Source organism: Delphinus delphis, chromosome 7 (genome assembly GCF_949987515.2).
Source record: "Delphinus delphis chromosome 7, mDelDel1.2, whole genome shotgun sequence".
Classification (NCBI taxonomy): Eukaryota; Metazoa; Chordata; class Mammalia; order Artiodactyla; family Delphinidae; genus Delphinus; species Delphinus delphis.
This window is the reverse complement of record NC_082689.1, coordinates 53,632,620-53,657,915: the sequence shown is the minus strand read 5'-3', so window position 1 is coordinate 53,657,915 and position 25,296 is coordinate 53,632,620. Positions and strand designations below refer to the sequence as shown.

At 37.8% G+C, this 25,296-nt stretch overlaps 1 protein-coding gene across 4 annotated transcripts in view; it reads right to left on the bottom strand.

Annotated features, from left to right (window-relative positions):
* ZNF385B (zinc finger protein 385B) overlaps positions 1–25,296 on the bottom strand; it is a 389,990-nt gene that overhangs the window by 92,656 nt on the left and 272,038 nt on the right. Inside the window, exon 1 of one of the 4 annotated variants that reach the window (XM_060016506.1) lies at positions 10,035–10,205. The exons of 2 other annotated variants lie outside the window; for them this stretch is intronic. Coding sequence is in view for 1 of the 2 variants with exons in the window: in XM_060016505.1 (XP_059872488.1) it covers positions 6,356–6,419 (64 nt within the window). In the remaining variant the exon portion in view is untranslated. Of the gene's footprint in view, positions 1–6,355; positions 7,091–10,034; positions 10,206–25,296 lie in introns of those variants that run through there. One more of the 4 variants, XM_060016505.1, reaches the window with a different exon arrangement.

Sequence of the window (25,296 nt, the reverse complement as noted above, 5' to 3'; positions counted from 1 at the left end):
GGATGCCCAAAATTCAGTGGGAGATACAAGCAGAAATTGGGCCAAAATGCGTTGCACCCTGAAAGAAAATGCTTCATCTCTCTAAAACTCAAGGACTCACTGAGGAAAAGAAGATTGAAAATATAATGAGTAGGTATTTCAACACAAAGGGTGGTAAAATGTTCCCATGACATTGCTGTTCTCGTGGAAAAGAGCCAACCCTCTGTCGTTTGTACCAAGGATTTGGCAATATTATGTAAAATACTTCCTATATGTATTTCTGTTTCAAAGCATAGGATATACTCTTGTATGTGTCATAATAAATTGAGTCATAATAGTTCTCCACCTTATTTGAAAATAAGGCTTTTTACATCAGTTAATGTATATATATATTTATGAAACTGCCTGTACTAAAATTAAACACACATGTACAAACATGCATACCCCAAAGATCTAACAGTCACCACTCTCATTATGGAAATTCCACACATCCGTATATTCTCCCATAAGCATGCAATTAACCTTCTCCCATAAATTTCATTTTGATGGTAAAATCCAAGTTGTATTCATCTACAGCTATGAAACCAACAATATGTGAAGGGCAACTCACCACTATGGTCATAAAGAAAACTATTATTTCAGCCAACTGCCTCTGTAACATAATAGGTGCCTTACTATGTCAGTGGATTATGTCATAATCCAGCACAATAAAACCTCCATTGAGGACCAGGTGACACTTGAAATGATTGCCGTAGTCTTGACCCTAAGGAATAGACCTTTGAAGGTCTACTTAGGTTATAACTTTGAGGCTTTCTTTAGGTACCAAAACACAAACAAACAAAACATCTCATTTTTAGAAAGGAGAGTATGCCAAAGTCACAGAAAATCTGCACGGAGAAGCATTTTCAGAATGAGATCAAATGTGCAGACAGTCTACAATATATCCTGCAGCAGGAGTTTCTTCCAATGCCGTTATTATGTATGTTTGCTTTAGTGAGCACTGAAATAAAAAACTTCACATACTATAAAAATCTATTAGGCAGAGACAATGTCGATTATAGAACTCCCAAAGATCTCTTTAAAGAAATTCAAATGAGTGGCATTTCAGATTTTCCACTAAACTCAGATTTCTCTTTTTATTGCTTTTCCAGCTTTGTTGCGCCTTATACGGAGTAACTCTCCCTCTTACCAGACAGTCACCAACCAGCATCTCCTCCACCCCTTCCCTCACTATTTCCATTTTTATCCGTCTGCCGTGTGAGAAAAACAAGAAGCGAAGTGTGGGAGAAAGGTGAATAGTTTATGTGACTGATAAAGGGTTGTGCTTCTGAAAAGGCCACACAACATAATAACAGAGATAACATTTTTATAGTGCATGTACCAGGCACTACCCTAAGCACATTACATATGCATACACACATATAAGTATATAACATTTCCATATATACTCATTTATATATATAAAATTATATATTTATATCATTTTTATCATATATCATTTATATGTTAATATTATATATTAAGTATATAATCATTTCTGTATATTGAATGAGTATATGTACAAGTACATATACAAATATACTTATAATAACCCAATGAACAAGGTACTATTACTAGCCCCATTTTATAGATGACAAACTGAGGCACCAAGAGATTAAGCCCAATTTCATACAGTTTGTACGAGGAGGAGTCAGGATTCAAACCCAGGCAACCTGACTACTTAATTCTTCTTTTTACTACTATGCCATGGTAACCAAATTGAATATCTGAAAATACCTCAGTTACATACACACATTCTCTAGCTGTAGATAGAAACATTTTACCATCAAACTAAGAGATTTAAACTGTTGGATCTCCTTTGCAACTGGGAATTCGTTAAAACTTTCATTTGAGCTTAATGTAGTATTGATGCTGAGATAACTAAAATGTATAAGATTTTTTTAATGCTCTATAAGAATATATTTATCTAAAAATAACCTTCCCTAAATAATAGTATTATTTAATTCAGTAAACACTTATGGGGGACCAACTGTTCAAGGCACAGTGCTGACAGTTACAGGGAATATAAACTGAGTCAGACAGAATTTATTTTACTTACTAAGAGAAGATAAGAAAATAAAAACTACCATTTAGTGAGATTCTACTCTATGCCAGGTACTGTGCTAAGTGATGTGTGTCCCTTATTTTATTAAATTATAACACAATTCTATGAGGTTTGTATTATTATTCCCATTTTACAGTTGAGAAAGGTAAGGCTTGGAGAGATTAAGATCACAATATATGGTAGGGTTTGGGTCCAAACTCCTGTCTGTTTGACTCTAAAGCCCATGCAATCATTCCAAAAAGTAAGCTATTTATAAAGTTGTTACGTGAAAAAGATTCTATCATCAAATACATATAGAAAATGTTGGTTTCACGGAAGTTTGATGGTTTTTTTCTGCAAAACCTCTTGGAGCTTTTAATTTAGTAATGGGTACTGTGAATGTCTAGTCAGATATAATTTCTACCCTCAATTTGAGAATGAATCAATCCTTTTTATTTTCATAGAGGTCTGGGATAACCATGATACTATGGCATGTCCTTCAGGCTGCTGTCTTATACACATTAAAAGCACCAATTCAGGAGAAAGCAGATGACTTTCAGGTCCACCACTTTCTTGTTGTATGATCTTAGACAAGTGATTTTACTTCTATATACCTCTATTTTCTTTTCTATAAATTGGGGAAATACGAGGACCTGCATTATAGGACTGGTAGGAGAACTAACTGAGATTTTTCTATACAAAGTACTTAGCCCTGTGCCTGGCACCTAGCAAGTGTTCATTAAGTTTCCGTTACTGTAGTTATGAACTATTCCTACCCCTGTGACACTATGCCATATCCCTGGAGAGCATAAATAGTTAAATCCACTAATACTTATAAAAGGCAGGATATGTCAGTCGTCATATATTATCAACAAAATTTTAAGGAAGTTCAAGACAGAAAGAAATTAGATCTGGTTAGGAGCTGGGTTCATAAATATTTCCATAGGTGAACTATCTCTTAAGACAAGCCTGAGGAATGGTTAGTATTTTGAGAGGTGGGTATGGGAGAATGGTGAAGGGAATTGCATAAGCAAAAAGCATAGAAATATGGAATGTATTAAAATTTAAAACTTGTTCAGGCACTCAGGAGTTCTTAGTGTTTCTGGATCAGAAGGTAAACAGTAAAGAGAAAAGCAGAACATCTTTGTGACCTTGGAGTAAGCAAAGGTTTCTTAAATAGGAAACAAAAAGTGCTAATCATAAATGAAACAAATGACAAATATACTCTATTAAGAATACGAATGTAAGGATAAGACATGATCAAGGGAATGAAAAGGCCATCCAGAGAGTATGAGATGATATTCACAATATATGTATTTTGACAAAGGACTTGAATCTAGAATAAAGAACTCCTACAGATCAGTAAGACAAAGACAACGCAGTAGGAAAATTGGGCAAAAGACTTGAATGGACACTTCACAAAAGTAGATATTAAAATGGCCTGTAAACATATGAAAAAGCACCTAACTTCATTAGTCATTAGGGATATGCATTAACCTATGAGATATTGCTACATACCCACAAGGATGGTTACAATGAAGAAAGACAGAGATTACCAAGTGCTGACAAGGATATGGAGCAACCAGAGTTCTTATCTGAAGGTAAATTGTTATAACTATGTTGAAAAACGATTTAGCAATGTCTACTAAAACTGAATATACACTTACTCTATGACTCAGCAATTCTACTTCCAAGTATATAGCTAACAGAAATGATCTGTATAAGAAAGTTCATAGCAATACTATATATAATAGCCCTAAATTGAAAACTGGCCAATTAACTAATCAACAAAGAAAGAACAATTCTGGTATCTTCACACAACCTGACATTCACACAATATGGAATACAGCAATAAGATAAAATGGTATATGGTGACGTGAAACAACGAATAAACCTTGTAATGTCGAGAAAAATAACTAAAATAAAGGAACATACATCAACATGCTGTATGATACCATTTATTTAAAGCACACAATCAGGCAAAACTAATCTATGCCGTTAGTTAGGATTATGGCGATTTTTGTAGGAAGGGTAGGATGAGGTTAGGGTGCAGTGACTGGAAGGGAGCATGAAAGGGACTTCTAGGATATTGGAAATGTTCTTTTATTAGATCTTAGTGCTAGTTTCACAGGTGTGTATGTGTGTATACATTCATTCAACTGTACATTTATGTGCACTTTTCTGTATGTTACATTTCAATAGAAAATTTAAAAAAGTGATATATTCAATGTTATTAACTTTAGTAAACTACTTTGACACATAGAGGCAAAATTCCTCAACAAGAAGAACATCTTGAAATACTCTCAAGTTTGCGTAATTTTAAGATAAGTATGTTTTCTTAAGTTCTTTTTTTCTACTGCCAGCTTGATTTTGCTCAAAATGATTTGTGAGAAAATAAAATTCCCTTTAATGCTGATATTTCCTTGCTGCACTTCATAAGTGGCTAGAGGAGACTGACAGAGAATCCAGGGATGCCAAAGAGAAAAAAGTATATCTAGAACTCTGAGTCTGTAAAGTCTTAACAATTGGCAGCTTTGTGCCTGAATCTCCCTTGGGGCAGTTCAGGGTTCCCTCCAAAATGCTCCAACAGCAGCAGCATTCTGGCAGAATGTTGACTTTAAAAATAACTTCTTCTGAGTACCACCCTGAAGTTTATAAGCAATAATGAAGTGCTGCATCAAAAACAGCAGTGAAGCCACATCATGATTTAAGCCACAATGTCCTTTGGGTTAGTGGTAATATGCCAGCTTTTACACAAATTGATGAATCTTTCACTAAGATGCAATGAATGACTTTTTGGATGTATAGCAATAGAATACATAGAACCCAGTGGTGGTTCATTTATATCTGAATATTTATATCTGAATATTTATATCTGAATATTTTGTCCATGCACTGTTTCTTATATTTAACTTTTGAAAAACTGGGTAAGATTTATTTACTATAGAGTACAAAATACAGTTTGATTAAACATGTGACATACTTCCTTAGCTGCAATCCTTTTTTAAAGCAGCATTGAAAAATCTGAGAATTTCAGAATTTAAGTAAAGCAGATAATTGGTTCACGAAAATGTCTTAAGAACCAACTGTCTTCTTTAAGCTGAATTTAAATAAGTTTCTCTCTGTTACAGTTTTCTTCACTTGTAACCCAATATTATTAAGCATGCTCGTGAAAAGAAGGAAAGTCAAAGAAGAGAAAATAGAGTTCTGACAAATGCTTTGTCAAGTTTTTTGAAATAGTTTTTAATACACCTAACTTATCAAAAGGGAATGTCATGTGCTTAAGTTCCTAAATTACTAAGTCTTTAGAGAAGCCAAAATTATCTCCAGACAGGGCTTTACTAAAATTGTCTGAGGTCGAGACTGGATTGGGAGGTCAGGAGCCTGACGGAATTTTCTGGCAAAAAGACGTAGGGAGATGGTCTTGAGCTACATTTGCCCAGTGACTTCTGTCTATGGCGTCAAGATGCTTTCTTGAAATCTGACGCCTCTTTTGGTTTCAGAGGAACTCTTTGCTCTCCCTTTACAGCATGCTAGGGACATAATGGCAGTATGACTTATTTTAGAAACCTTCCTAAAACTACAGACTTTCCTAGGAAAGAGAACTATGTTTCTCAAACTGCTGAATATTTCTAGAGGAACTATAGTTCATAAAATTTTAGCAGTAAACATAATTTAGGAATCCACCCTTCATCTTATATGAGAAAAATGGGATTAGGAGAACTTAATCTAGCATGGTACCTGACTGATGGTAGGAATCAAATTTAGAGCTCATTGCCTAGAGACACTATTTCAAATACTTGTCTGTACAATCAAAGATGTACAAGAATCATATATTGAAGTCTTTATCTTCTTTAAAAATTTAAGTAGATTAGTATTTAGTCTGTTTTCTTTTTGTATATAGACTGAAATTTAGAAGTACTCATTTTTAAATGAGATTTTAATTTTAATGGTTTTATTAATATGAATACTGGAAGAAATTAAATGAAAGAGAAAATCTAATGTGGCCAAGAGCCAACATTCTTTCCCTTTTAAAAAGCAGCAGCAGATTGATTACAACACCTAATTTTAAATAATTATTTTAGTATTCCCAATGGGGAAAAAAAGAGAGAAGCAAAATTCATTCAAACTATGCTTTTAACCATACTGTTTGGATCAATATAACTAATTCAAATAGCTTCACAGGAGGAGGTACACACATTTCTGTTGGTGGCTTTTATACTAAAGTTCTATCAGAAGTGTAACAAAAATGCTATCTGAAAAGACACATTTTTCCAAGCAATGGCAACTGACCTTCTACTGGAACAGATGAAAGAAGCAGGGCCTTACGGGGACAGCTCACAGGAAGGGGCTGCATACAACAACTCGGGAGGTCAGCACACCCAGCTGCTGCTATAAATTCTAGCTCCAGGACACCAAATGTTTTGCCCCCTAGTTTCAGAGAATTTCAGTTTTGCGTTCAGTGTCTAGGTTGTTTACATTTAAGAACCAAAGATGGGGAAAGAAAAGAAGAATACTGGTTTACTTAACGGTCCTTTTAAAAAGATATTTTTCTCCCAGAAACTCCCCCAATTTAAAGAAACAAAGTTAATATTTGCTCTGCCAGTGTTCTCTACTCCCACCTTGGTAGAGAAAAGAGGTTTCCTTAGCTTAAATATTAACCAGACATTTCAAAGCTATTCAAAAGCTGTTGCCCATGTTAAAAAAAAATTAAAAAAAAAAAAAAGCAATAGGCTCCTAGAAAACACAAAATGGGAATAAAGTGAAGAGTAAAAACTGTGTTAAAATCCTCTACCCTTTTTGCATGCATATCTCATGACCACCATAATTATAGTGCACCACAGAGAATTCAGAAAAAATCCTAGTGGAGTATTATAATGATTACATAGTGACTGCCATAGACGAGACCACTCTTGGTCCTCTATCAGCCAAGAAGCCATTTTTATCCAGGAGCAGTAGAGATGGCTCCCACCTGGCAGCCAGGGCTGCTGTGCAAGCAGCATGAAAGCCACCATTCCATCCCTGTGGAAACCTGGTATGGGGTGACAAATCTGGCCATGCGAGGGATAGGGTGAGCAGAAATTGTGGGTAATGGGGAGACAGTGGGGTTAGAATGGGGAAAAGGATGAGGCGGATTTGGAGAGGAAAGGAAGAATGGTGTAAGTTTGGCTGAATTTTGCCAAGTGGACTAGAATTGGCACCAATGCCTTATTTGGAATTTCCTAACATCTCACTCCTAAAATGATTTTCTTCTTTTTCATCTTCAATTGTTTGGCAGAAATCTGTATGGAATGAAGTAGACCAGAGCAAAAACTGTATCAGTAGGAACAACCTAATTAAGCAGGGCATCTAAGTCCTTCAAACAAAGGAGCTGGGCAACTGAGGGACACCCTTATCCTGAGACACACGGAGAGTCTTGTGACCCAGGGATGCTTGCACTACAAAGGGTCTTTAGTGGGTATTAAACAGAATGGCCAATCCCTGGCCTGGTTTCTTGGAACTCTGCCACTGTCCTGACATCCTAGAAATGGATGCTACTTGCTTCAGTCATGCAGGCAGCTTCTGGGGCACTAGTGATATGCAAAACAGCATCAGATAAGGCCCTCTGGTGAATGCCCAAGGATTTTCTGCATTGGAAGTGATTCATCATAAATGATTGTGCCTGTCCCTGTGTATCATGTTTATTCTTGCACCTTTATAATGTTTTTATTCTTTGGAATTTCTTTTTGGCTTCCCAAATGACTCCTTCTCATTCCCCCTGTGAACACCAAAAGTCAAAGACATAATGATTTTTTAATAAGGAGCCGCATGGAAAGCAGAGAATTTAATCACAGCACTCATCCTTTTCCTTTTCAATGATTTGCTTTCTAAGGCAACAAAGGAATGGAAAAATTTTCTTTTAGAAGAACATTTGTTTTCACTCTTGGCCTCTTCTGAACTTCAAACAGCCTTTTACGCTCCCTTTGTTTTAAAGGAAACAAATGGAAAGCAAACATTCATAAAAGTGGACTTGGTGCTCAACACATTTAATATGACAAAGTGTGTTGAAATTTCAGTTAAAGAAAATGCAAAAAGAATCCAAAGTTCTCAAATTGCACAATCTCTATTTTCAAACTCTGATTGACTTGTGTCTCTTTCCTCTAACACCCACTTCCTCTCTCTCTCTCTTATCCCGCTCTGTGTCCCTAGTCTCCCGCATCCCACCTGTTTCTCTTTTCTGCCTCTCTCATCTCTCTTAGCTCTCTGATGTCTCTGGCATTTTCTGTCTCTGTCTCTGTATGTGTATGTGCCTGTCTGTCTCTCTCATCTCTTCGTCTCTGTCTCTCACCACTAAATACTGCTGGGGAACTAGAAAGCACTCTTAAAATTTGTCATTTGCCTTTTTTGCAGCTATATTGTATTAATTTCATTTTCAATATTCGCTTCTATAAATCAGAAGATTAATAGCAAGACTTTGCTAATATCAGGATGAGTTTGTCCCCATAACAAGATAAAACAATTAAATTAAGGCCGTATCTCCAGTTATGTCTCAAGCCGTCAGGTCAGTTGCAACAACTGAGCACTGTTTCACATGTGTTTACATGATAGTGCCTGCCACCCGCATGACAGAATGGGGCAAGTTAAGAACTTAAATCCACCATAGAATTTAATGGTATATTTTTACAGAAATTCATCATCAGTGTCCTGGGTTATACAAATTCTATAACTTTTCATCGAGGAGCACAAGGTGATTTTACGTATATTAAGTAGACTTCAAAACTGTTACATGGCTGACGATCATCCCACGTTTTGCTGATGAAAAAACGATGCTCAGGGATAAATAATTCCATGACAAAGCATGTATACAAAATGAAGCCAATTATGGACCCAGGGCTAGAAAAAAATTTCTTCCAAAATCAGGTACTAGCCTAATAAGGATAACGACACTGAGCAACAGCGTCTGCTAAGAGGTCCCACAATACAGGGTCTCTAGGACCTTGGAAAAATTAATGCACACTGGCCTTAATTTACTCATTTTCTGCAAGAGTCTACTGAACCCTGAGTGTTTACACCCCTAATCCACAAATGAGGTAGAATAAAAGAAGCTGATACTTTTTCAGTATTTTCCAAACCACCTGAAATCTCACTGGGGACAATGAGATAAAAACATCTTCCTACTGCCAAGAGTTTCTAAGTTTCTAACAGTAATATTTATTCACGTTTAAAAATGGCAAAATTGAAAGAAAAAGGATTTTTTTAGGTGGGGAGAACTGAAGTGATAATATTAAAATAAAAATAATTTCACAAATATCTATTGTATACATACAAAATACATCTATCCTCATGACAGACAATACTCCCTCTTGAGGAGCTAAACTTACCTGGTTTCCAGAGAGATTTCTATGCCCAAAGGTCTAAATAAACATGAAGCCATTGAGTTTTGATTTGAACTAGATGGAACATTAAAAGCTTGAAATGTGCCTATCATAAAAATCATGTGACAAGAGTATAAATCACCCATGTCACTCAATTTTATTACAGGCTACCAGCCACTGTTCTGTCAGTCTGAATGTGAATTCTTGAGCATGTACAATCATCCGCTTAAATATACTTCCTGAAGAGAATAGAAAAGAGAGAGCGTTCTAACATACTTGGATTAAACATAAATCTTATTTTTACCTAGTAAAAATGTGAGACAAATATCAAAAGAAAAAGGAACTGTAGTTCATAAAGACAAAGGAAATGTGGGAAGTCTGTCACATCTTTATTATACTTAGCAAAGTGACCCAGTACTACAATTTAAATAAAAACAAGTTAGAAAAACCAAGATGACCTTGGGCAGCGGAGTCACGAAATTAGCAAAATTCTATTTGCTCTAACTCAGGTACTTTTTCCCTTTTCTATAATTGACTTTAACTGTTTTACATTTTTGTCATATACTTCATGAAAGAGTTCCCTGAGGTGTAAAAGCTGATCGGCTAGCAATGCTTACCTTGGTTTTTAAGATTACAATCCACGGTTCACTTCTGCATTCGAACACTGTACGAGGCAGTACATTGAGAGATAAATAATTCCATCATTTCAACCTGGTGCTCCTGTGAAATGTGGTGCTAGGAAACAGCCGACAGGCAGTGCGTCTGAACAAATCATACGTTCTGTAATTGCCGCTTAGCTCTAATTACTACTGAGGATAGCGTTTGCAACTTGATTCCAGGGAGAGGGCAGACTACCTTCTGACGACACTGAACCAAATATATCCTAAAAGACTGACAAGTTACTTTCTTTCCTGTAATTTTTCTGAGTATTTCCCAGCTACTCAGTAACTACCACTTTGCCACGGTAAAAGTAGAATCAAATAATCTGACACCCACCTCTACTTTCCAACAAAGCAATTTAATTCTCTCAGAATATGTACTTATTATAACAGTTTGGAATTTTTAGTATCACTCAGACTTAAGGGGATTGTTTTTTTCTTTTCTAGGTGGGCAACTAAATCTTTATTTTGAAATTGGTTTTTATTTAAAAAAGGAATATGTTCTCAAAATGTGAACTTGATTTATATTCTGCTAGTCCCAAGTAATTTATTTGCATACCATTAAACCTAGAGAATTTCTTTTCTGGGGAGTTTTATGTTTTAAATAAAGATTCACAACATGTAATTCAAAAAGACTGAAGCAGATAATTAGATGTTGATAACATTAATAGGGATGTTTATGCATTTCAACTCAAAAATCTAATTTCAGTTATATGGGAGAATTACCATGGTGAAATTAGCAGTTATGTAGGCTTGGAATTAAAATAATACACTTATTCCTATACCTAACTAATTTCACTCTCCATCTAGTGGCCTCTGACCATATGATCAGAATAAGGCTTCTGATATATCCAGGTTACACAGCGTGGCTATGACTAAATGGTTGTTTTGCTTCTTCTAAGCTGATTGTCACTGATACTGTTGCATTAGCTTCGTGGACATTTGACTGAATGACACTTAAAATGACTGATGTTTGCAAATGTCGAGAAGGATTTTGCACTTTGGTTGTGCAACTTTTAGCATATTTGTCAACCATGGCCAACACCTCAGTGATGATGTACAGAACAAATTACACCCACCCAAATTCAGAGATTTGGTATATCTACTTAAGTCAGATTTGCACAGTAACTATCAGGGACAGGTAAACCTAAGGGAATAATTAGATGTGGCGATCAAAATGGTAATTATAAAACCAGCTCTTAGAAATGGCACATATCTCTAGGCCTCAGTTGTTATGAATAATAACAACATAGGACTCTAAATGGAACACAGTATGGGAGCTCTATACTTATTTTCCCCCAAATAATAATTGTGCACTTCTTGCTCATGTAATACTTAGTTCTTCATGATTAAAATAAACTTATAGACACTGCCGTGGTTTTCACTTTATTTTTTATTTTATTTTTAAAAATCTATACCTACGATAGACCTCTCCAAAGAAAACTCTTTGCTCAGTAGGGATTATGTTGATGCTTCCTTTGAGGTATTTTTCTTTCACAGAGCTAGGCAAAATATTCCATTCTTTTCTGCTTGCACTTAAATCATGCCTGATTCCTGGAGTATTTTTCTAGAACATTTCCAGGTCTGGCACCCTAGTTCATCGTAAAGCTCCCAAATCCTTGATCTGTGCCTCTCATAGGTCCTTAGTTTAGTTCAGTTGTACACAAAGTGTGGCCCCCAGACCAGCAGCATCTGCGTCACCCAAGAACTTGTTAGCAAAGCAAATTCCCAGACTCCATCCCAGACCTACAGAATCACAAACTCTGGGGGTGGGACCCAGCAATCTGTGTTTTAACCAGCCCTCCAGGTGATCTGAAGCACTCTGATGTTTGAGAACCACTGGTCCATGTATGTATGTACTAAGAGCAATAGGAGAAAGGGATAAGGAGCATTTAAGCCTCTATGGGAAAAACTATGGGAGAGACAAAGGCTTATTAGCAGAGGGGTGGCATTTGAGTGGTGATCTAAAGGACTGGAAGAGTCTGGATGAATCTGAAGGAGGCACCAGGCATCCCTCACCCGGCTAACCTATCACATGTGCCCTTGAGTTAATGCAGCCCCACCAATTCCAAGGTCTTAGTCCATCAGTCACCATCTTTAGTCATTCCATTCTTAAGGAAAACAAAGAAGACTTTCCTCATTCCTATTAGCCTCTTAGTCTACCAATTACTCTCTTTTCCCTTAACTTTTAATTCCTTTTAGAGCAGCCTACACTTCCTTTTTCACTTATTTTTTTCTTTTTTACTATCCCTTCACTTCACAAATCCTAAGATTTGGCTTCTGATTTTTCCAGCCTAATAAAAGTATGACTTTGAAGTCCTTTATCAGTCTTCCTTGACCCCTGTACCATTGGTAAAATATGATCCCATATCTGAAACACCTCTTTTCTAAGCTCAACTTTTGTTATTTCCAACCACCTGCTGGACCCTTCACACCTGTGTCCCATTGGCACCTCAACTTCAACTTGTACAAAGTTAAACTAGTCATTCCAGCCCCCTGCTACCTCCCCAAGAGATGTTCCTCCTTTGGTGGTCTTTATTTCACTGCCTGGCACCATGAGTCTTCCAAGCACCACAGACTCTAAAACCTGAAGCTGTATTTGACTTTTCCCTCTTCCCTGATCCTGAATCAAGCTAGTTATCTTTATGACCTCTCTCACCTCCTTCCCCTTTTTATACCCATTACCCATTACCTCCATTTAGGTTCTCATTAGCTGTTCACTAGCATAATCCTTTAACCATTGTATTCCCACCGTAGTCAACTGAATTCTTAAGAAGCATAGCTCAAATCAATCATTTTTCTATTTAAATGTCTTCCATGGCTCCCCTCAGTGAGTTATGGGTTCTGAAATCCAATACACCTGTTCAAATCCCTACTCTGCTACTTACCAGCTGGGCAACATTAAAGGAATTAATTGACTTGCTAAGCCCCAGTTTTCTCAGCTGACAAGTAGGAATAAAACAGTACTCATATCTCATGAGGAGACCAGAAGGAACTAATCCGTGTAAATTCTTAAAGTGCAAAGAACATAGAAGGACTTAGTGAATAATAAGCATTATTATTATCATCACCAAAGCCTTTCACGGAATACAATTCCAACACCTCAGTTCAGCATTCATCACCATCCTCAAACTTAACTGAAAACCATTTCCTTACTCACACTTTCTAAGATATGTTAAACTGAATTTTTCTTCAAGGGAAAAAACCAAGTCTTAGTTTTTTCTCTGTCCCTGGCTCCTTAGGCAGTACCTTACACCTAGTAATTGCTCCAGAAATGTTCACTGCATGAAGCACTGACCTGTTCTTGTACATACAGACTTTCTTAATTCTATCACTTTGTTTACACTGTCATGTTTCCCAGGATGCCCTTCTTTGACTGTCCCCTTTCAAATTCTCTCCATTTTCAAGTGGCATTTTAAATGCTATCTCTTCCAGGAAGTCTTCCCACTTCCATCAGAAGAAAGCATCTTGCTCTCCTCTGAATCTGCAATACATTTCATTTATACCTCCCTAATGGTACTTAAGACATTCTGTTGTATATGTGTCTTCTTCCCCAAGGAGCTGTAAGCTCTTCTGGGTTAGAGACCAGAATTGATTTATTGCTGTTTGCCTAGTTCCTTGTCCAGAGAAGCACTCAATAAATGTGTTGAATGAATGAATGAGGTAAAGGGAACATCTATCAATGCATTCTCATTATAAGAACTGTGCTGCTGTATACCACCTGATTAAAGGTTTTCTTTGCCATTGATAATTATGATGGTCTTCAAAGAGTAAATGGATTATGAGAATTACAGAAACAAGCTTAAGAGGATTCCTAATAATTGGGGTGTGTTCCTAACCTTAGGTTTAAAGTTAGTATTCTAGAATTCAGAAGCATTTTTCCTAGAAACAAAGTTATAAATGGTCACTGGATTCCTGGGATAGTCCTCAGAAGCTTAACTAACCCACAGATGTGTTAGACAGAACATTACACTAGCAATAGCACTTCAATGCCAACATTATTATGAGTCTTGAAAAGGAGTCAATATCCTGTGAATGTTTATGAAGATGCTCAGTCTTCCTTGCAAAACAGAAAACCATGAATTTTGTTTTCTTCTTTATATTTTAAGACACACTTAGAAAGCTATAACCAAAAGCCAATTTTCTTGTGTATTCAAATGATTACCTTTCATTGCCAGCATGAACGTGATCTGGTTAAAGAAATAATTTATAATTGTCAATTATGAACTGTAAATTTAGAAAATGGAAGTTCTCTGGAAAGCTGTCTATATGTTTGAATTTTTAGAAATCAGAACTTATTTTCTTTTTTACTTAGAACTCTAAATTTCAGCTTCTTTGTCTTCATTTTGCATAATTTAAAATTGATTGTGGCTCCTGATACTCTAGCTTCAGTTCCTTTACTGTATCCCCTGACAAATACATAATGACCTGTTAACAAAATTTTAATTACATTCATTAGGGGAATCCTTTATTTTAAATTAACTCTTGAGTGAGTAAATAATCCCTTTCTAACGGAAAAGTGATTGGCTTTCCAATTATCTGAATTGCAATTTTAGATTTTCACAAATTTACTTATTTAAAGTGGGCAAGCCTATTTACAAGAAGTTGTCTATGAAAAAGACACATTTTCACTATTCCTTTTTGTAACCGCCAGCACTAAGCTAGACATTACTGTGGTCCCTGGTCCTTAAGAAGCTGACCATCTATTTGGAGAACAAAAATAATGTATCTGAAATAATTAGAGACTAATGCAAAGACACATAAAATTTAGTGTGAATTACAGGCACTGATGGAGAAGTAGTACAGAAGAGAATATAACTTCCACAAGGGCAGGGATCTTTGTTTTGTTCACTAATGTGTCCTAAGCACCTGGAGCTGATTATGAGCTCAAAAAACAACTGGTACCAAAAGGAGAGACAAACAGAATGGCTGGAGACAGTTTCATTGTGAAGACAGGACATTAGTAAGACCTGAAAATACAGTTGTCCCTTGGTATCTGTCAGGGATTGGTTCCAGAACCCCTGCGTTGATACCAAAACCCGTGGGTGCTCAAATCCCCTTTACAAAATGGTGTAGTACTCTCATATAACCTATGCACCCCCTCCCGTAAACTTCAAATCAACTCTAGATTACCTATAATACCTAATACAATGTAAATTCTATGTAAATAGTTGGCAGCTCACAACAAATTCAAGTTTTGCTTTTGGGAACTTTCAGGAATTTTGTTTTTAGAATATTTTTGAGCAGTGGTTGGTTGAGTCCGCAGATGGGGAACCCGGGGATATGGAGAGCTGACTGCATGTGATTCCATGGTTCCTCCTTTCAATCACCATCTACATCCAATTAACAAGTCCTGTGGTTTCTACCTTCAGCATACATTGCAAATCTTTCTGCTTCTCTGTATGTCACTGCCCCACTCTACTCCAGGCCATCAATATCTATCGAGACTACAGCAAATGGCTCTTAACAGATCTTTCTGAGACAACTTAGGCACCCCATACTTGGTTCTCCACACGACAGCAAAGCAAAATATTTAAAAATACAAATCTTATCATGTTACTCTAGCACATAGTCGTTTCCCGCTGCACTCTTAATAAAATCAAACACCTTACCATGGCCTACAGTTACTACACAATTAAGCCCCTGCTTATTTCCAAAACCTCAACTTATATCACCTCTCCTTACTGCCCCCTCAAGATCTAAGCTTCTGTTCCCTTTCCCAAACATGTCAAATTCATACTTATCTCAAGGCTTTTGCCTTTGCTGTTCTCTCAGTGTGGAACTCTCTTCCCCCAATTCAGTTGTGTCTCAGCGCAGTAGAGACACCATTGAGGACTTCAGCAAGGTCTTCCTTCTATTACATTGTTCTGTTTTACTCACTCCAGCCACTTATGTCTCTAAAATTATCTCATCTTATTTGTGTACTCGTTCATTGTCTCTCACTAGAATATAATCTCCATGAGAACAACAACTATATTCTAGGTGCTCTATTCCCAGCTTCTAGAACAGTGCCAGGCCTGTGGCAGGCATTCAATACATATCTTAAATGAATGAATGACTACATTTCTCCAGCCTTTTCAAGTATTCAATATGAAGACACTTTTTAAGCACCAAATGGTTTGAAGGATTCCTCACATATTATTACCACACTTTTTCCTTAGTATTCATTGAGTGTATATGCATAGTATTATATGCAATACTATTATGAAGTCAGTAACATTTAAAATAAAGGGACAGGCATACGTCAGAGATATTGCAGGTTCAGTTCCAGACTACCACAATAAAGCAAATATCTCAATAAGCGAATTTTTTGGTTTCCCAACACATATAAAAGTTATGTTTATACTATACTGTAGTCTATTAAGTGTGCAATAGAGTTATGTCTAAAAAAATGTATATACCTTGGTTAAAAACACTTTATTCCAAAACAATGCTAACCATCACCTGGGCCTTTCAATGAGCCACAGTGGTAACATCAAAGATCACTGATCACAGATCATCATAACAAATATAATAATAGTGAAAAAGTTTGAAATACCGTGAGAAGTACCAAAATGTGACACAGAGACACGAAGTAAGCAAATGCTGTTGGAAAAACGGCATCGACACAAACCTTCAATTTGTGAGAAACGCAATATCTGTGAAGCACAATAAAGCCAAGTGTAATAAAACGAGGTCTGCCTGCATTTCCTTCTACAGTAGGGCTGACATGCATTTGGCAAGAATACATTGGGTATGTGTGAGACATGGCGTTTATTCAATCTACCAAATATTTGGTGCATGTTTCCATTTATTGGTACCCAAGGATCCTCAGTCCACAGATACTAGGGGACCCACTGATTGCTATGCGCACTTGCTATAAGAGAGAAGAATGGTAGCCGTCCTAGTTAGAGCTTTCTCAAGACAGAGATAAGAATAAACTTGGCGTAAAGCCTTATCCTAAACTAAGGAGAAGCTGACTTATTTTTTGAACCCTCTAACACTTAAAGTACAATGTATTGGTCATATTTACACATTTGTATAACAATGGCTAACACAGATAACACATTATATGCAACACTGTTTTAAGCACATTATGCATATATTAATTCACCCGATCTTCAAATTAACTCAGTATGGGAGGAACTTACTATTATCTGTATTTTCTAGATGAGAAAACAAGACGTACAAAGTTTAAGTGTGTTGCTCAAGGTCACAAAGCAGGTAAGTAGCACAGCTGGGACTCAAACCCACATAGTCTGGCTCTAGAGTTGACACTTAAACCACTATGCTATGCTGCCTCACTGATATAAGAAGAAGGTACCTCCTTTACAGTAGAGGAAAATCTCTTGCACCATACATAGCACATAAGAAAAACTGCATATCAGATGTCAGCTACTTGTAAATATGCATGCTTCACTCCCGAACATTTTCAAGTGTAGTTGTTTTTTCTCATTACTGCCAAATAAAGGTCTGAAATGCTTAGCAGCAAGTGATTTCATGAAGCAGTTCTATATCATGTGGGAAATTATAAGGAAAATCTAAATCAAATACCACGTCTCACTGTGCCTCTAATATCACTGCGAAAACAGCATGATTTTCTAGGACACATTGTGAAGTCTGAGGTGATAAGATAGCATATCTTAAAATGACTTGAAACCAAAAATGGATTTGTGAGTGTTATTTCCAACTTACCAAGAATGCTCTAATTTGACAGGTTAGAACATGAGGATACAGACCTCACCTTGATATATAAAGTCTGTAAGTGTGCAAACCTCAGTGATTTCTGCGTATTACTGGATCAGGCTGTTTATGAAGAAAGTTCAATATTAGCTTACAGGACCAAGACAGGATTCCAATAAGACTCCGATTGTCTTGTCCTTCATATAAGGCCTTTCATTTATTCTGCCACCCATTCCCTCTGTTTGAAAGAGATTAATTAGCTATCTTGTGAAATGTGAATGAATCAAGGAGGAGTTGAGTCTGCTGAGCACAGCATATGTTTTGCAACATGACCCTTATGTAATAAATCTCTTGGAGAGCAGCTCTTCTTTTCCAAATGGGGCCTGTCTTCACTTTTCTCATGTGAGACTTGGCAAGTGGGACATTCTGAGTCTGACAGGCCGCTTCTCTGCTCCTCAGCTGACAACTCTTTTACACAGATGTCAGCTGAAACCTTTACTGGGGCACGTAGGGGATCAGAACTTTTGAGTCAGGGCCAACCAAGAGAATGCCGCATCCCTCAGCTCTCCGCGGACCCTACCCCTTCTCAACAGCACCCCTGCAGGTCAGCCCAGCTCCAATGAGCCAGCACAGAACACAGGAGAGGGAAGAATTGGCTATCAACATGAAGCTGGCTTAGGGAGTTCCCTTGTAAGAAGTTCACTAAGGAAGAGAAATCTGCATTTTTGTGATCTTTTCCTTCACAAGATTTGGGAGCTTGGAAGGCGTAGTGGCCTAGTAGTAGCTTTAGAGTCAGACCCCAGTTCAAATTTTGTTTCTGCTATTTACTTAGCGATGTGACTTCGGAGAATTGCTTATTATCTGAACCTCAGTTTTCTCATCAGAAATCATACCTGTCTTGTTTAGATTTGGAAAGGGAAGAACAACATAACACATATAAAATGCTTAGCACAGTGTCTGCCATGGAGGATGCCTTCAATAAATGTTAGTTCTCTGTTTCTCTCATCCTGGAAAGGGTCAGGTGTTTCGAGGTCCAATTTCGAAAATGCCTCCAATGTCCTTGGCATATTCCATTTTCACTGGCTTTGTTCTTGTTTTGGCTTTATGCCAGGGATTCTTAACTTAGGATCCAGGGACCGCGCCCCCCTCCAAAAATTATATGCAAATATTTGCAACCATGCTCCTTTTTGGGAGAATGGAATCAGATTTAATCAATTCTCAAAGGATTCTGTGATTCAAAGAGATTTAAAATCTCTGCATATGTCCCTGAAAAGTTGCAGGCAAAATGAATGTCTTTTGTAAATCAAATTTAATTTTTAATGTACTACAAGAGTCAGTGAATAAAGGAACCCTACAATGAATCACAAGTACTTGCTTCATAAACTGTACATTTAATCCAGAGTTTTTCAGTTTTTACAAAAGATTCACATTTTCAATATCAGGTTTGTTTGAAATAGAATATATAGTGATATTATATGCATAGTAGATAACTTCTGTTAACAATTTACAATGTAGCCTGGGGGTCAACTTCCAGTTTAATGTAAACTGAAAAAGAAGGAACTCCAAAAAGTCCCTGATCTTAACTGGACAGAAATTTAGTTATCCTCTGATCCAAAGACCTTATTTTATGAATGAAGAAATTGAGGTTCTGAGAGGTTACATGACTTGCCCAAGGTCATCTCAATAGTTACAGACAGTAAGGAATAACAGCTGTAAAAATGACAGTGATTATGATGATGATGACAGCACTGTGATCTATTGAGCATTTACTTGATCTAAGCCTTTAAAGACTTTTAACCTCATGTACTTGCACTACAATCCTAGGGGAAGATTTTATTACCTCTACTCAGCAGATGAAGCATTCTGCCCAGGGCTCCACAGCCACTAAATGGACAACTCAGGATTCAAACCAACTCACAACTCAGAACCCTGTTTCAGCTTGAAAGACTATGCTCTTAGGTACTAAACTGCTTCCCAGAATACAACAGAACAGAGAGTCACATGGTCTTGTATAAACAGAACAGAGAGTCACACGGTCTTGTATCTACAACCTTTAAGGTATGTTTATATATTTGAATGGGGCTTTAAAAATACAATATTAGATAGTCCTTGCCCATGCTACACCCTCACAGATAAGACACTAGGAGTATGTGTACTAGAATAAATCCAGGTCACCTCCTGCTTGCAATGTCAGCCTCAGACACAACCCTCTCTGGCCATGCTTCTCCCTAGTCTGCAGGGCAAGGAGATCAGCCCACATGGAGTCTGTGCTCTTCCACTGCCCCTTCTAGGCCACATTCTGGGCACCTGGGATTCCATATGTCCACACTCTGATGGCCCTGGAGCCACTTCCGATGTAGACCACACCTGTGTGGGCCCCAGGAGCGGCCTCTGGATGGCCGTTTTCAGGACACGTAGATGGAGCCTGGCCATGGGGACTGTGGTGTCGACACTCCAGAGCCACTGTGTGCATCTTTCTTCTGGCACAGAACTTTGACATGTCTGGGAATTCTAAAATAATACCTGGTCTTCTCAGGCTTTCGTGAATATATATTTGTAAAGGTAAGAGGATAAAATATACTTCATTTAGCAGTTTAGTGGCTTGATTTTTAACTTTATGACAGTTAGATATATGTGGGCCTCAATTTGTATTATTGTCTGAGGCCTCACAAATGGTAGGACAGGGCAAGCTTGACTGCTTTTCTCCTCTTCGGTGCTGCTCTCTCAGCTTTCCCGGTCCTTCTGTCCCCTTGGTATGACTCCATACCTGCTTTCCTTCCTATTTTCCCTGATCTATCTTTACTGGTGATCTGGGATGAAATCCACCTATCTGAACATCATCTGGTATTTAATAACGGCTGACTATAAGCCACACACTGTGCTAGGTGCTATGGATATAACCGTAAACAAGAAACCCTCAGCCCCTGCCCCCAGGGAGCTAACTGCTGTGTCCACTTGAATACACAGGCATTTAAAACACAGAGTGATAAGTGTGACCATGGGAGTAATACTGAGAATGCTGAGGGAACTTAAGTTTTTCATAGGTGTTCAGTAAGGCTTCCTGAAAAAAGGAAGGTCTAAACTGACAATCTGAAGAATAAGATTTACCTAGGCAAAAGGGAATGAGGAAGGAGAAGAGGAAGAGCTGGTTCCACATTTGTTTTAAGTAAAGAGAACTGCACATAAGACCAGGCCTCGAGCCAGGGCAAGCACAGTACCTTGAACTGAAAGTATTTCAGTATTGACTAAAATATGTCTCTGGGATGAGAAATGTTTCTGGAAAGGTAAACTGAGACCAGACCGATGCAGGTCTCATGGATCATGTTAATGCGTTCAGACCTGACCTAAAGGTGGTGGAGAGTCAAAGGCAGATTCTAAAAAGGGCATGGCATGAGGAGACTCAGGTGTAAGGAACATCAGTGGCTGGAGAATGGATTATGTGTATGTTCAAGAGATGCCGCTGGGGAAGGGGAGGAGGGGCAGAGGTGGGTGGAGCTAAGACGTCCAAGTAGGTGGCTTTATAGTAATCCAGGGGAGAGACGATTCTGGCATGAACTGAGGGTTAGGCTGTAGTGAGAAAGGACAGATGAAAGAGGCTGAATCAATAGGACATGGTAAGTGATTTGATATGGGGCTGACACCCAAAGGATTAAAGCAATGGGTAGATGGAGGGATCAATCACAGGGAAGGAACACAGAGGGATGGGTGAACCCAAAGGGAAATTTGCTGTCTGAGCTTTGACCTCAGCATCCCTCAGTCAGGGCTCTTGTTTTTTATCTTTCAATACCACACACTGAGACTGCGTGCCCAGGGTCTAAGTGCTAGGCTGTGGTGGCCTCCGCCTCCCACTCTGCCCCACTTCTTCTCCACCACCAGGAGGAAGGGTGGACAAACGACAGCCATGAAGAAGGGAATTCTTGAATGAGGCTCTCATTTATAATTCATCTGAGATAATCATTTGTTTAAAGTACACGGCCATCATAAAAGTTACCAGAACAATTCAGTAAATGACAATGTGTCTGAATTTCCAGAATTATATTTGATTTGGGGTTGTCTTAACTATTACAGCAACGATTTAGATTTAGTCAATATTTCAACGTTTTGCTCTCAAGCAGTGATGTCAACTCAGTAAGTGTTTATCCTTCAAAGACAAAGAAAGTTAGAGAATGGCTAATTCATATACTTCCCTAATATACCTTCTCAGACTTTACACATGCAATTTATAGCATATCTATATCAGAAATTAATCCTTATCAATATATCTAAGTTATAGTCTTTTCTCAATCTCGAAGATCTTTACATGGGCTATCAATACGAAAAGGAAAATTTTAAGTAATAGCACTAAGTTTTAGAAAAAAAAATACAATTTTTATTTTTTATTTTGTAAGGCTAAACATCAACTGATAGGCCAACAATCCTTTGTGAAGGTAGTGGCTACCAGGAAAAAATAAGAACAAAAACAAACAAACAAAAGCCCCTAAAGGATGGGTTCAGTTCTTGAAAACAAACTTTCTAAAAGTAAATTATATCAGTTTGCTCAATATTGATGAATATTAGTCTTCATTATTCATTAGCCATATCATATGCAGTATAGTTAGGTCTTTTTTAAAATTCTAAAATTTAGGTTAAAAGCCAAATTTAAGAAAGTTAGTTTTGAACTTTTTAACAATTGTGTTGCGTGAATGTTTGAAGTTAAAAAAATAGAAATCAATACTATGTAAGGAAAAAAAGAAAAACGAATGAGAAAGCTTTCAAGGGCTCCATCAATATTTCAAACAAGCTTGGAGGAAAATCTCAAGTTGTTGTGTCAGCAATGCCAAGGTTATTCAGACCTAATGCCTATATGGCTTTGGATAAAAATTTTAATTTCCTTATGTTTCAGTTTCTTCGAACATAAAAGAAATAGAATCAAAACAAACTCGCCAAAATGCCACAGAAAATAAGGTTTATAATGAAGTTTGACATTCACTTGATAAAAAGTATAGCATTATTATTAGATCCATCTTACTTACCTTTTACACAGACCTGTATCCTTATGAACCAAAAGGAATGATTTTTTAAATCATTTCTTTACTGTAATGATCTTAAAGATTGATAACAAAGTCTTTCCCCAGGATAAATGGGCAAATACAAACGAACAAAATGAGGGTACTTTAATAGCAGTACTACTCCTGCCTAGATTAAGGGATTTGAATCCTACACATAAACCTCAATTTACAGTGGGGGGAACATAGCTACACCACAATCTATTCAGGGAAAAACAGACCGGCACCTTTTTGTGGATAAAATACAGACTAAAACTGATACAAATTGGACACACAGCACTGTCCTTGTTCAGAACACAGTACAATAAAAGGAACTTTTCTGTTTATCCTTCTCAAAATTGTTACAGTTCTCTTAGTGCAAACAACAAAGCAGAAAGTCCATGGAAGCAGAATCTAAACTATTTCTGTTTAGCTCTGAGCAAGGTATTTATCTGTTTCATCCTGCACAAGGAGCAGAGTGGACTGAAAAATATCCCCGAGCAAACAACGGTAAAATCTGCTGGGTAACCATGAAAATACAAACCACCAAAACACTTGCATTATAGTCACATTAATTATTGCTACTTATAGGAAAAGACCATTAAAAGCCACAAAACCTATAAACAAACCAGATGGAAGCGATGCTAAAAGGAGCTAATCTAAAGCCATGCTTGCACACAGAGGAAATGACATCTTCACGTGGCATAAATCATTAACATTTATATGCACAGATACAATGAACTATCGTCTTCTCTTAGGGTTCCAAAGAGTTGGGTAAGGATGGAGGACTGAGTGGGAGGCAGGTTGATAGGAGAGAAAGGGGTTTTGCCCAAGGAGCTCTTTGCTTCACTTGCTCTCTCCTTCCTTCCTTCTTAAACTTCTCTACAGCCCTGCCTTCTGAGATACGTCTCTCCTGCCCTCCTCTGGCCTCTCTGATCAAGTTGCTCTGTCTCTGGGGCCTGCTCTTCCTCTTCTGGTTCTGTGCATGTGGATGTCTGGGCTCCACCATTGGTTTTTTGCTGGTGGCCGTCTACACCCCCTCCCTGGGTCATCCCTGCCACTCAGGACACTCTCTGCCAACAGCTGCTACTCAGAGCCTGGCCTCCACCCCAAGTCTCAGTTCTGTATATCCAGATACCTGCTGGCTATTGCCAGCTGGATGCCCCATAACCATCTCTAGAACCAAACTTATTGGGGCTGAGAGATATTACTCTGAAATGGGAGAGGATGAAGTTACTCATCCCAAAAGAATATCCTGAGATAATAAAAGACCTGTATAGAAGAGGAAGAGAGGGCTTCCTTGGTGGCACAGTGGTTGACAGTCCGCCTGCCGATGCAGGGGACACGGGTTCGTGCCCCGGTCCGGGAAGATCCCACATGCCGCGGAGCGGCTGGGCCCATGAGCCATGGCCGCTGAGCCTGTGCGTCCGGAGCCTGTGCTCCGCAACGAGAGACGCCACAACAGTAAGAGGCCCACGTACCAAAAAAAAAAAAAAAAAAAAAAAAAAAAAAAAAAAAATTAAAAAAGGGTCAATATATTAAAAAAAAAAGAAAGAAAGCAAATTGAAACACATTACTCTTCTGCTTAAAATCCTTTTTACATTTATCTATTTAACAAATATTTGTTGAGGGCCAGGACCTGTGTGTCAGATCAATGCACAGTTTTGGGACCGTGGCATGAACAATACCAACAGGGTCTCCATGCCCATGGACCTTTGCCTTCATCATGTGATTTACACTATTATGGCTTAAATGGTCCCCCACAATGAGACGTCTATCATCTGAGATTCATGTTTGTACTATCCTTGTCTCATCCCCTGTATACATCATACTATTTTTCACCTCTGTGATTTTCTCCTACTGACCCTTTGCTCTGTTCCTCCCCTTTAATTTGCCTATTTCTACCCATTTTTTAAGAGAGGGAATCTCTCTTCGGACAACAAAGGCTGGATGAAGTATCCTTCCACTGTGTTCCTGTAACACCTACATTCCACATCACCATACCTACCACATTGTGTTGTAAATAGCTCTATCCCCAATCATTTTAGGTACAACTAGTTCTACACAAATGTTTATTTAACAACTGCCAAACTCAAACATAATGATTTATGTATTTTATAATGATTTCAGAGAAAACTGGTGTCAAAGAAATGTTAATATTACAGTTATAATTTGGAAAAGAGGGCAGGAGGCAGGAGATGTTTGGATCCCGGCTATAATCCCATATCCACGATGGGCTTAAAAAACTCAGGCATTTCAACAAATATAGATTAAACCCAACTGATTGGATCCAGTAATCTACACTGGACTAGTGCCAGTAATCTCTGATACCCTAGTATGTTTGCCTTCCTGATCAAGGTATTAATAATTAAGTGTGTGGTAATAAAGACTGGTCCTTTTGCTAGAGAAAGAGGAATTGAGGAAAATCTCTTAGTAGATTACTTCAAGCATTCTTCACACAGGACATAAGAAAGAAAGCTGGATGTGAAAATATATTGAGGCAGTAGAAACTAATCATTACCTGTAAATGGGCA